Raw genomic sequence first — 12,436 nt, forward strand, 5'->3', positions numbered from 1 at the left:
ATGTTTCTAATCACTCCAGCCTGGGACTCACTGCAACCCTGTGTATGGAAGGCTGATGCCTGCTGCCCACCTTAGGGGCCACTGTGGAGGCTCCGATTGAGCAAACTGCCTTAGGGTTCCAGCCATACTTCTTGCGCAATGTCCTCCAAACTATCCCTCGCTGGAACAACATTCATCAACCTTCCCCACCATACCCCTGCCTCCTGACTTTCAAAGAGAAGAGTGAGGCCTAGTGAAGAGACAGAGAGAGACAAAAAAGAAAAAAAAAATGTAAAGGGATAAAAGATGCAATCAAAAAAAAAAAAAAGATGCTAAGGATCTGTGGGAAAATAGAAGCATAAATTGTAGAACCCACTGAAAAGGTTAACAGGAATTTAAATCAGATCTTTGCCACTGAGGAACCCAAGGACAGATGTGTCTAATTTTGTATTATGTTTTGACCCAGCTTAATTATATCTATTTGACCCAGTTCAATTATATCCCATCACTGACTTCAAAAAGAATATTCAACATTGAAAGAAGACGTGTTAAATTCATTTAATCTGTTACTACATGCTGCTCGGCCTTCCTTCCTCTCGCTCTCTACCCCTCGCTCCTTAACTCTTTACCACCCAGCCTCTGGATAGAAAGCAACAAACCCCAAATAGTCTTTCTCAGGGTGACTGGTGGCACCAGAATGCTCAATGATCATCTCCCATTTCCATTGTTCTTCTTATTGCCCACTGGTTATGTGGACTCCCTATGTTCTCCTAACCGCCTAGATTTGACCTACCTGGTTCTTCCTTTACAACCTCATTCTCTACACTTGACGCTCATATGATACTCAAATCCCTGCTCAACAAAAGGTTAGGTGCTAAGTCACAACACTCAGGAGGGCTCAGGCTTTAGCCCGGGAATCTCACCTTAGTAGGGTATCCTTGCATCTCTACTGTGGCATCTCTCCAGGACCCCTAGCCCACTGGCACCCTCTTCAGTGTGCACAGTGCCTGAAGTGCGGCTCATCTGTTCAGCTCTTATTTGTTCTCCATTCTCGAAAGGATCTTAGCTTTTCTGTCTGGCTGTGAGCTCTGATTATGAGCCTTCAGTCTTGGCTTGGCAAGTGGATTTCGTGCCAGCTTTACCAAACCAGCCCTTCCATTCCACATCCCCCCACCCCGTTTTCTCAACAGGCCTTTGGTACTCTGTCTAAATTGGACTTCTTGTTGTTCTTCAAGCATGTCCCTTCTATTCTAATTTCTGCGCCTCTCATCACACTATTTCCATCTGGTGGAAAACTACTCATCCCAGCTGGGCCCGTAGAAACCTCACCATTCTTTAAGACCCACTAAAGGACCACCTGTTGCAACATGTGTTGTCCTGTCCCTCCTGTGGCCCCCCCATTTTCAGAACCTAGATGCAAGTTCTGCTCCCTTCCGTTCTATGGCGGCACGCTATGCCTTTCTCAAGTCTCTTAGCTTGTCTTCAAGTAAACGCCTGTCTGGTTTTCCACTCTAGTCTGTCACTTTCCCATTAGGTTTGTTCTCATTGAGTCCCCAGTCCTGTTTGTGTGCAGCTGACATGGAAAATCACATCATGCCCAACAGACCCTTTCTTGATTAAGCTGCAAGCCACAGACTCAAGGGAAAATCTTCCTGAAGTCCACATTTTCCACCATTCTTACCATTGGTCTTTCTTAGAAACCTCCTTAAGGAATACGATATTTAAGCCATGGGCAGTGGTGGCTCATACCTTTCATCCCAGCACTCTGGGAGGCAGAGGCAGGCAGGTCTCTGTTTTTTTGAGGCCTGCCTGGTCTAGAGTGAGTTCTAGGACAATCAAGACTACACACAGAAAACTTGCCTGTGAGGGGTGAAGGGGATGATATTTAGGATAAAAGGGATGTTTTTGCTGTGTTGTTTTTTATCCTGGCTTTTTCATGAGCCGTGTTTAGTTGAGGAATAAAGCATGCTCTTCCTAGTCAGTAGCAGAGCAGTGCGGGGGTGTTCAGAGAAGCTGTGGGCTGCTGTGACGGGCAGTTGGGGACAGCAAAGCAGCAGAAGAGAGCTAGAGGGACTCACGTCCCCAACTCTCCTCCCTAACCATTCCTGTGTGACCTCAGCCCAGCCGGTCCCTCCTAGAGCTTAGGGGAAATAAAATACGCTTCTGGAGGATATGAAAGGAGTATCTTTTTATTCTCTCTTTGGAAAAAGAAGCAGAATTTTGTACATTTTTTCAAAATTCATATTTTCTTTATAGATTACAGTTATTTATAGTCCTAACAGAAAGCCGCCAGGCAGGGCTTGCTGCCTTATCTTGAAGAAATTATAACATCTGTAAAGGGAGTTTTTGTATCATGGACATCAAGTGTCTCTAAACGTATCCTTTAGCCACCAGGACCTCTCCTCAAAGAGGAAAACAATGTCCGTAGCACATGACCAAGCAGATCAGAGCACAATGACAACAGGGAAAAGGAACTGAGCCCTCTCTCAGGCTACCTTGCCTGCTATGCAGTGGGGACGGGCTATCCAAGGCAAACCTCAGAGCCCTAGGGTGGACCAGTTGGAAACCACTGATCTAAATCCTCGCAGGTTTCATCTGTACTCCTTCAAGGTTCTGAAAATTAGTCCCACAAGTGACTCAACATTCAGAGCAGTGTAGGAAGTCAAGAAATCAAGGCAATTACACCAGCAAGGGGGGAGGGGCACTGAATTCTGTCAGGTACCTGGGAGTCAGGGCAGACTATGTGGTGTTTAGGGCTTCCCAGTATGAATGGACATGGGATTACTCTGGGCCCCTAGGTGTTTGGGAACTGTGAATGAATGCAGACTGTAACATTATTCTTAGCCACTTCATGCATTGAATGCAATCGTGCAAAATGTGTGCTATAACAATGGCAGGGAGGGGCTGGAGAGATGGCTCAGAGGTTTAAAGCACTGCCTACTCTCCCAGGGTTCTGAGTTCAGTTCCAGGTGACCACATGTTGGCTCAAGGCCATTTGTGGTGAGATCTAGTGCTTTCTTCTGGCCTGCGGGCATGCATGCAGGCAAAACACTGTGCACATAGTAAATGAATGAATCTTAAAAAAATGGCAGAGAACAATTAAAGTTAAAGTAACAAAGTAGTTAAGATTACAGACAACTTATTTAAGGCTATTGATGGATCTTACTTTAATTATATATATATATATATATATATATATATACACATACATACATACATACACACACATGTGTACATATAGACAGACAGACAGATTTCGGAAGAATCACAGAAAAATTCATCTTGAGTTCCTAGCTGAAATCCTTATCAAACCAAATGTAAATGAAACCAAGTCAAGCCAACCAATAACAGCAGGGAGGAATGGGGTTAGATCAGAAGCCAAGTATCCTTCAGTGAATGTAATTAAGAGTTTTGTTATTAGAATTCATGAGTTCCAGAGTTGCTCTCCTTTTTGAGCAGCTGTTTTAAATATATCAAAGACGCCACGCAACACCTTAGAGGGCTTTCGCTTCTACAACTTGGAAAGGTTGTCTAGCATTTAATTAACAAAAGTGCTAGAAAATTCAGTCTATATGTGAAGGCGTTCTGACCATTTTCTTTAATATAAATACTTGACAAAGTGTCCAGCAACTTAAAGAGGGCAGTGGGCGTGAATACAAAAAGATGTTCAGCTGTGTTCCAGCTAGTGTGGGTTGTGGTTTAAAACAAAAGGGGAGCTGGGAGCTTGCTTAGGGAGTAAGAGCAACAGCCATGCAAGCCTGATGACCTGGAGCCCACATTTAAAAAACTGGGTAGGATAGCCAGCATCTATAATCCCAGCACTCCTGTAGTGAGATAGGAGGCAGAGACAAAAGAATCACCCAGAAATTTGCTGGCTGGTGAACCTGGAGTATGCAGGGTAGAGCCTGGGGTATGTTGGGTGGGCCCTGGAGTATGCATGGTAGAGTCTGCAGTATGCAAGGCAGGACCTGCAGTATTCAGGGTAGAGACTGTAATATGCAGGGCTGAGGTTGCAGTATTCAGGGCAGAGCCTGGGGTATGCGGGGTGGGGCCTGGAGTATGCATGTTAGAGTCTGCAGTATGCAGGGTAGAACCTGCAGTATTCAGGGTAGAAACTGCAATATGCAGGGTAGAGGCTGCAGTATGCAGGGTAGAGCCTGGAGTATACAGGGTAGAGTTTGCAGTATGAAGGATAGATCCTGCAGTATTCAAGGCAGCGTCTGCAGTATGCAGGGCAGTACGCAGGGTAGAGTTTGCAGTATGCTGGGTGGAGGCAGAAATCATAAGAATTCCTCAAAGTGTGAACTGAGAATCAGCTCCTGAAAGTTGACTTTTACAGGCTCACTGAGGCATGAGTGCACCCACATTCACACGTAGGCACACTCAGGCACACACGCAAAAGGGGAAAAGAGTGGGAATACCAACCTAGTTTGAGTCAGCACAGTCAAGTCCATCAAATGAACAAAACAGAATCTCTGTTTATTTAGCAATGACTTTTAGGCCAGAAAAAAATTATATTGTTTTGGTAATGGAAACATAACTGTTCTATTTAGTGTTTCTGCTGCTATGACCAAACACTATGACCAAAAGCAGCATGCAGATGAAAGGGCTTATTTGGGTTACACTCCTGGGTCACCACCTATCATTGAAGGAAGACAGGGCAGGAACTGAAGCAGAAATTCTGGGGAAATCCTCCCTACTTGTTTGCTCTCTGGCTATCTCCCTGGCTCACAGAACTCGGCTAGCTTTCTTAACCAGTTTGGGGCCACCTAGGGTTGGTGCTGCCTACAGCAGGCAACCAAGACAACACCCCAGACACAGTCACAGGTTAATCTGAAAAATTGTTTAATATGGTTCCCTCTTCCTAGGTAACTCTGGGCTGTATCAAACTGACAATAAAAACTGGGGCAATAATCTTATGAACACGGCCAGGATTTCAAAGATCCCGAAATAATTTTATGCAATTAAATAATACATAAAATAGATGGCACTGATGACAGACAGTCAGCCTGATTTCTGGGGTCCTCACTGTTCCCCTTACACGTATAAGGGCACTTAGTGCTCATCCATGTCAGCTAATGTGCTCACCATTTTTCTTTGGAAGTGTAATAGTATTATATACAGAATCTTAAGGAAGTTTCATGATTAAGTTTTATGTCTATCAAACCAAAGCTAATCCTTATAAAATAAAAAAAAACATGGAGCAATTAAATCAAGCCTTTGTTTAGGTTTCTAAAAACCATAAAGGGTGGAAGAAAACGGCTTAGAAATAATGTCAGAAAGGAATGCATGATACCACTTGGATTTGACTTGAGTCTCATTGGAAATCTCAATAACTTCCCTACGAACAAGTTATGGAGCAAGTGTCAAGTTTCCATTCCTGTATTACAGGGCGCAGGACTTACTTTCAAAATCCAGGAAGAAGTGTGGATAATTCTCAATTTCCCGGGTCAGGACTTTGAGCAGGTTTCCCATGCCAGCAAACCTAGAAAAGATAACGCAAAAGCAAATACCATCAGGGATGTGAAAAGCTGACTCAGAAACATACGGTTCCACCTTCATGTCCTTAAGCCCAAGAAGAGAGCAGCTCCATCAGGTCTGGAACCCCACAGCTCAACCTTGAGCTGCTGGGAGCTAAGTAACCCTGAGGTGGAGTTCTCTGAAGCAGACTAGTGACAGATGTGTGTGTCACAGACCTCTGAAGAAGACACTGAAGAAGACACTTGCACCCTGTATCTCATTCACATAATAATAACAGCAACTGCTGTGGGACAATGGTTTTACCCTGTAAACATTTGTTTCTTGTACTTGTTTAATACAATGCTGATTGCTGATAGCTAGGCAGGAAGTATAGGCGGGGTAACCATGCAGGAAGTTGAGGCAGGGCAATGAGAACAGGAGAATTCTGGAAAGATGATTCTGCAGTCTGCAGTCGTGACCCAGCGGCAGAGAAAGCAAGATGTGACTGCCTCTCCGAAGAAGGTAACGAGCCATGTGGCTAACTCAGACAGTGGGCAAATGTAAGTTATGAGAATTAGTAAATAAGAAGCCTGAGGTAATGGGCTTCTTATTTACTAATTAAGTAGCTTATAACTACTGTAGACCTCTGTGTGATTCTTTAGGACTTAATGGCTGCAGGATCAGGAGGGACAGAAAACCTTAGTCAACAAACAACAACAACAACAAATGAATACCCTCTTAAAACTTACATTTCTTTGAAGCAGAATTTTGACTATTTCTATGAAATGTTTCCTTTGGCCTATTACAAGCCCCTGTAACCATACATCTGACATTTCTACCTCGTTTTTGTTTCCTGCCAGTGTAGAACAAACCATATCACTGGGCAGGAATAGTAAGAGTTTCTCTCTTATCTTCTCTCTTGTGTTTTTTTTTCCTCCCTTCCTTCCTCTTCTTGCTTACTCTCCCCATCTCTCTCAGTCTTGTTTGGTAGCCCAGATATCTAGAGTCTTGCTCTGTATTCCATCCTAGCCTTGAACTCACACTTCTTCCACCTCGGTCCCCCAAGTGCCGAGGCTCCAGGTGTACGCCAGCCTGTCCAGCAAAAATTTCCTAAAGCTTGTGAGAAAGAGTTCAGGACACAGACTTTGGGTCCTAGGGACCCTCTTGATGTACGTAAGAGGCAAGACTTTTCAAACTGGAACTCCTAGACCAGTTACCAGCTTTCATCAGTTGGTGTTCTGATGATGAAACACTCCTACATAAAATACAAAAACGTAAAGTTTTGGGCTGGTGAGATAGCTTAGGCAGGTAAGGGTAATTGCTGCTAAGCCTGTCAACCCGAGTTTAATTCCTGAATCCTACATAGAGGAAGGTAGGAACTTATCCCAATTCCATCTACTAATGTGTCATCTAACACCTACATATGAATGAGTGTGTGTGTGTGTGTCTATGTGTGTGTGTGTGTGTGTGTGTGTGTGTGGTGTTCATGAGCACACAGACACACACACATACACATAACAATAAGTGTAATTTTCAAAGAAATAAAAGGCATAATATCAAGCCATTCTCAAAAAAATTGCAGCCTCAGGGAGTTGATAGTAGGCTCAGAGATTAAAAGTTCTTATTTCTGTTGTAGAGGACATGTAGATCCCCACAGCCTTTGGATATGCTTAGGATTTCTGCTGGAAGATGGGTTTGGTAGACTGCATGTAGCTCTCCAGAGATCAATGGAGCAATGTTCTCCATTTCTCTCGTCTGAAGAACAGCTTCCCTATCCTTTCTCCCACTCTGCTTTCATCCCGTCTTCACGCCATTTCCTGTGAAAACATATCCGAGTGAGTTCCACGTACCACAAACTCTGCCAGATGTAGAGGTCAGCATGGGTCTGGTCCATCCTGTACTGCCCTCCTAGACCTCATCTTAATGAGCAATTCCAGTTCTGAGCTGGAAGCACTTCTTAGAGGAAGATGATTCATTTAATAGTAGGCTGGACTTCATATCTAACAACTTAATGGAAGTTAAATATTCTTAACTTCCCTGTTTTGCTGCTATGAGTGTGTCCCAGATTCATGTCCTTCTAAACTCCTATTTTATAAGTGATTTTCCTGCCAGAATCCATCCCTACATGTGAAATATGCCAAGCCTTTGAAGTTTGTAAAAGCCACAAGCCAATAAATGTAGCGATATCTCCAAATGTGACCCGTAGAACTCTACCTCTTCATAAGGTTATTTGAGATGGTTGGCCAACTGCAGTAAATATTTTGGAACATGATTCTAACATCAGCCAGGCTCAGTTACTTGGAACATTTGGAATCCTAGATGTGTGGGCTTTCAACCCAGGTGCATCTGGAACAGTGACTCACGGGCATGATGCACTATTACGGGTTAATTCTGCTAACCTTGGAAGCATGTCTTTCAAACCCAATGCAAGATCCCTACGTGAAATATAGAAATATTTCATCTCAACGTTTTCACGGGAAAAAGGTGTGATACTTGCTACTTTTTTTCCCAAGGTCAATAATGCAGGAGATTTTGTTCTCATTTAGGTAAGTCTACCAAGTGAGTGGGAACATCACAAAGATGGTCAAATAGAGCTATCATCTATCTATCTGTTTGTCTATCTATCTATCTGTCTATCTATCTATCTATCTAGTATGAACATATTCAGAATCAAACCCAGGGCCATGAATATGCTCTCTCTGAGCTACATCCCTAGCCCACCATGGTACTTTTTAAAACTGAACTCTGCTCTCCACTTAGAAAGGCTCCTCTCCAATCTGTTCACATAGCTCCTACATGAGAACACTGCTCTATACCATGGTACTAAGGAGAAAACTTCATTACGATAGATTTATACTTGCGATTAGACATATTTTATGGCATTAAATAAAAGAATAATATTTCAGTCTTCTAGAGGATGCAGATACTGACATAGTTAAGTTGAAGCCAAGAGAATAAAAAGGGCTGGTCACAACCAGGACACAAAGTGGAGGCCACTGGGCCAGGAGCTAGAGAAGGCATTTTGTGTCTGAACTTTTACAGACTCAAAGAGCAGGAGGTAAAAATAGTCTTTTTCAGGATTCAGTATTCAAAAAAAAAAAAAGAAGAAGCAGCAGAAGATCACAGTGGGTAAATATAGACATCATGGTTAAGAGCAAGTGAAGACAAGAAAAATTCCCCTCTGGCACAGAGTGGCTGCTTCAAAGAGGATATCTGAGGATGTACTGAGTCACAGTTCCCATGGCAGAGCAGACATATGGGTGGCAGAGATGCCTGCTCTGGCAGTCCAGGGGTGCACTCTGCAGAGCTAGGAAATCTGGCTTGCACATTCTATCCAGTGACTTCACGGCCGCCCCCTTCTACAACTCCTGCTTCTGTTTCAAGAGTTGTCAGCTGCTTGTCAGTCCTCCCCAGCTGCAGAAGTTTATGTCACAGCGAATACAGCCATGCAGAAGGTACTCAGAGCCCCTGAGGAACCTTCTTCTTTAAATTAATGTCATCAGAACAATGTGGCTGCAACTTATTCCTGCTCTTTGGTCTTACAGAATACATGCCGTTGTTCACAGCTGCCCCTCAAGAACTGACTGAGCCTGTGTTGAGCATCCTCATATATAGCACAGGTGCAGGTGGGGAATGCGGTGAGGGAAGCCACAATCTCACGGCAGGTGATACACAGCCTACTTGTAGCCTAGCATCCACCTAGGAGTTGACTCTAGCCGAAAGTACATAAACACATCCTGGCATACAGTAAGCGTTCCAAGATGTTCATTGATTATCTATCAATACATGGAAATAAAAGGACGTGCCCGTACTTATGAAGAACATCCACATTTTATATGGAGTACTTACTATGTGTTTATACGCTTTCCCACACTTTATTTGTTCAAATCTTACAACTTTCAAGAAGTTATGTTTATGTTCACATTGCTCGACAGCAAAAGAGGGCGTTCAAAATGGGTAACTGGCCAATGAACTCACCCTTGGCTTTGAAAGTTTTAAAATGCAAACTTCCAGCTCTTTTCTCCACTGGAGACAAAGCACCACAACAGACACTCCAGGGGCCCCTGTCTGCAGACATCAGAAAACCTACAGTCTGCTGAAAGTGTATGAAGGATATGGTGGTGCTACTGCAGGCACACGGTCCCTTTTCTGTGGAAAGACTCTATAGCTTCTATTACATGCCAAAAGGGTTTGCCCTGAATCAGCTCTGTGGCATATTAGACGAAGCTTCTGTTCTTCAGCAATTCAGAGAAGAGATGAACCACATGGGGGCAACATATTCTGGGCAAGTCTGCTTCACTCAAGAAGGAAGCTGCCACTCACAGAGAAGTCTGAGGAATATGGGTGGAGGTGAGAGCTTTTCTGTCTGGGGGATATTAGGAGTTAGGAAATAGAAGGCATGCAATGGGGGTGACTGGCCAAGATCCCTCCAATCAGTGAAGACAAAGGGAGTTTCTCTGGTCATGCTGGCGTCTGTATGGACAACTTGCATGGTCTTGACATGGGAAGTGTCCATCTTTAAGTGGTGGCAATTTTGGATATATAAGTGATGATATTTTTAATATGTTATCACTCTTGAGGCTCTCAGCTCAGCTGACATTTATAGAACTGGCTCTACTATTTCTTGATGTAAAATCTACAACATCCAAATGAAATTATTCACTGCTAACATTTTCAGTTTCAAAAAAGTAGAAAATTAACTCTCTCTCACTATCTCTCTCTTTTTTTCTCCCTCTCTCCTCAGAATTCTACTTTGGTTTGGAAGAAAAAGTTTAAATGCCAGCATTAACTGTCTTCCCAGAATATAAAGCCAAATGCAAACAATTAAGTCTTATTTATTTAGTTATTTATTTTTTAAAAAGCTATCTACAAGCTGGGCGGTGGTGGCACACACCTTTAATTAATTGCAGCACTCAGGAGGCAGAGGTAGGCAGACCTCTGAGTTTGAGGCCAGCCTGGTATACAGAGCAAGTTCCAAGGCAGCCAGAGCTACAAAGACAAACCTTAATTTGAAACCTCCCCCCTACCCATCCCACGAAAAAAAAAAGAAGACAGACAGACAGACAGACAGACAGACAGAAAGACAGAAAGAAAGGAAGAAAGAAAGGAAGAAAGAAAAAGCTGTGCCCCATAATTTAAGGGATGCAGTCAGTGCCTCATTGGCTCACAGAGTTGAAAGCTTGGTGCCTGTTGATGACTCTGTTTAGGGAGGTACCACTGGCTTGCTAGAGAAAGTATGTCACTGGGGGCGGGCTTTGAGAGTTCATAGCCTCACCCTAGTTCTGGTTGGCTCCCCCTGCCTTCACGTTTGCAGCTGAACCAATCTCCCAGCTTCCTTTCCTGGAGGCCATGCCTCCCTGTCATAACAGACTCTTACTCCTCTGGAACCATAAATCTGTCACTTGCTTTGGGTCCTAGCATTTTTATCCCAAGTGCAGAGAAGGAACAAACACAAGGAAACCCTCATTGCTGTCCACAAATACCACCTAACAGGTTGTGGGGAAACGTGAATAAGGACCTTTGAACCATGTACATCAAGATCTCCATGATCAGTTTTCAGGAGCTGGTTTTATAAAATCCATCTAGAAGACTTTTTTTTAAAGTTATGACCATGTAGAAATTGAATTCCTATACCAAAGCAATTTCTATAAACCTTCAGGAATTCAGGACACTCAAGGGCAGAGGGAGAAAACAAAATGGTGGTCTTAACAGTGTTTGTTTTGCAACAGTTTTTTTTTTGAGAGTTTAAGATAGAAACTAAGTCAGTGCCTCCATCAGAAAGGGTGGAGTTCGCTAGCACTTTGAATGAGCCACTATCTTCCCGAGTGTAGCATTATTTAGTCTTTTGGTACAAAGACTTTAAGAATCAAAGACTCACATTAACTGCAGTTCCATATTTTGGGAATTAAGAAGTTACAGTTGATGATACTTTTATTTCCTCTGTGACATAGTTTATAAACCATAAATAAATCAAGCATACAATGGTGTGTATTCATATGACATCGCATCTTTATCAAGGAAGTTATCCGGTCACTTCATCAACATAAGTTTGTAAAGTCATGGATCCCCGCATTCTGAGACTCATTTTAAGAATACCATGACACGAGGGATAGTGAATGTCCCATTCTCAGACATTCCAGACGGAGATCTGCAGTCTCAATGCATCCCCAAATTCCTCCCGAAGTACTGGGCATTGGGGTCCTCTTTTTCATATCTTAATTTACAAGACAAAAGAAACGGGCTCTGCTGATGGCTGCCGTGGATTACAGCGGGGGGGCCAGAGTCATGTATCTCCATCTCATACTTTGTTGATGGACACGAAAGTAATGGGATGCCGCTTTTACAGACATTACTTTGCTTTTTTGTTTGTTTGTTTTTTTGGTTTTGGTTTTTTGAGACAGGGTTTCTCTGTACCTTTGAAGCCTGTTGTGGAACTAGCTCTTGTAGACCAGGCTGACCTTGAACTCACAGAGATCTGCCTGCCTCTGCCTCCGAGTGCTGGGATTAAAGGCATGCGCCACCACCACCCGGTTTAAGACATTACTTTGTAAAGTACAGTGTGCTTCCATCGCTCAAGGGTTTACACTCTCTGTTAGAAGTGTCTCTCCCATGCATGCTGATGGAGCAGGCTCAGTTCTCCCCCGACAATGACATCCTCAGTGGGAATTGGAAGCTTTGCACACTGTTCAGCCGTCCCATGGAGAGTCATCTGTGTGACCCCTCAGTGCTTACCTACGTCCTACAAACAGCATCCAGCTCAATATTCCCAAGCTCAGGCTAGTCTCCCCTGTCCCCATTCATGTCCACATTGCTGATAAACCTTCATAAGTTCCCATGGATACCCACTGCCTGCGGGACAGTGGGCACCCAAATGCATGCCCTGGCCACAGAAATCCTGGCCTCTGCTCACTTGCTCTGAACCCTCTTTCCTTCCTCCTGCTCCCCCGACTCTAGCCACATTGTTATGGCTCCCACATTGCCACAGGGCCCTTACATG

General features: G+C 43.6%; 1 protein-coding gene across 3 annotated transcripts in view; it reads right to left on the bottom strand.

Annotated features, from left to right (window-relative positions):
- Cyria (CYFIP related Rac1 interactor A) overlaps positions 1–12,436 on the bottom strand; it is a 113,616-nt gene that overhangs the window by 31,150 nt on the left and 70,030 nt on the right. For all 3 annotated transcript variants that reach the window (XM_087907245.1, XM_087907247.1, XM_048439722.3), the window contains one exon: positions 5,385–5,464. In XM_087907245.1, coding sequence (XP_087763371.1) covers positions 5,385–5,454 — 70 coding nt within the window. In that variant the 5' untranslated portion in view covers positions 5,455–5,464. The remainder of the gene's footprint in view (positions 1–5,384; positions 5,465–12,436) is intronic.

This window comes from Myodes glareolus, chromosome 6 (assembly GCF_982192425.1).
Source record: "Myodes glareolus chromosome 6, mMyoGla1.1, whole genome shotgun sequence".
Classification (NCBI taxonomy): domain Eukaryota; kingdom Metazoa; phylum Chordata; class Mammalia; order Rodentia; family Cricetidae; genus Myodes; species Myodes glareolus.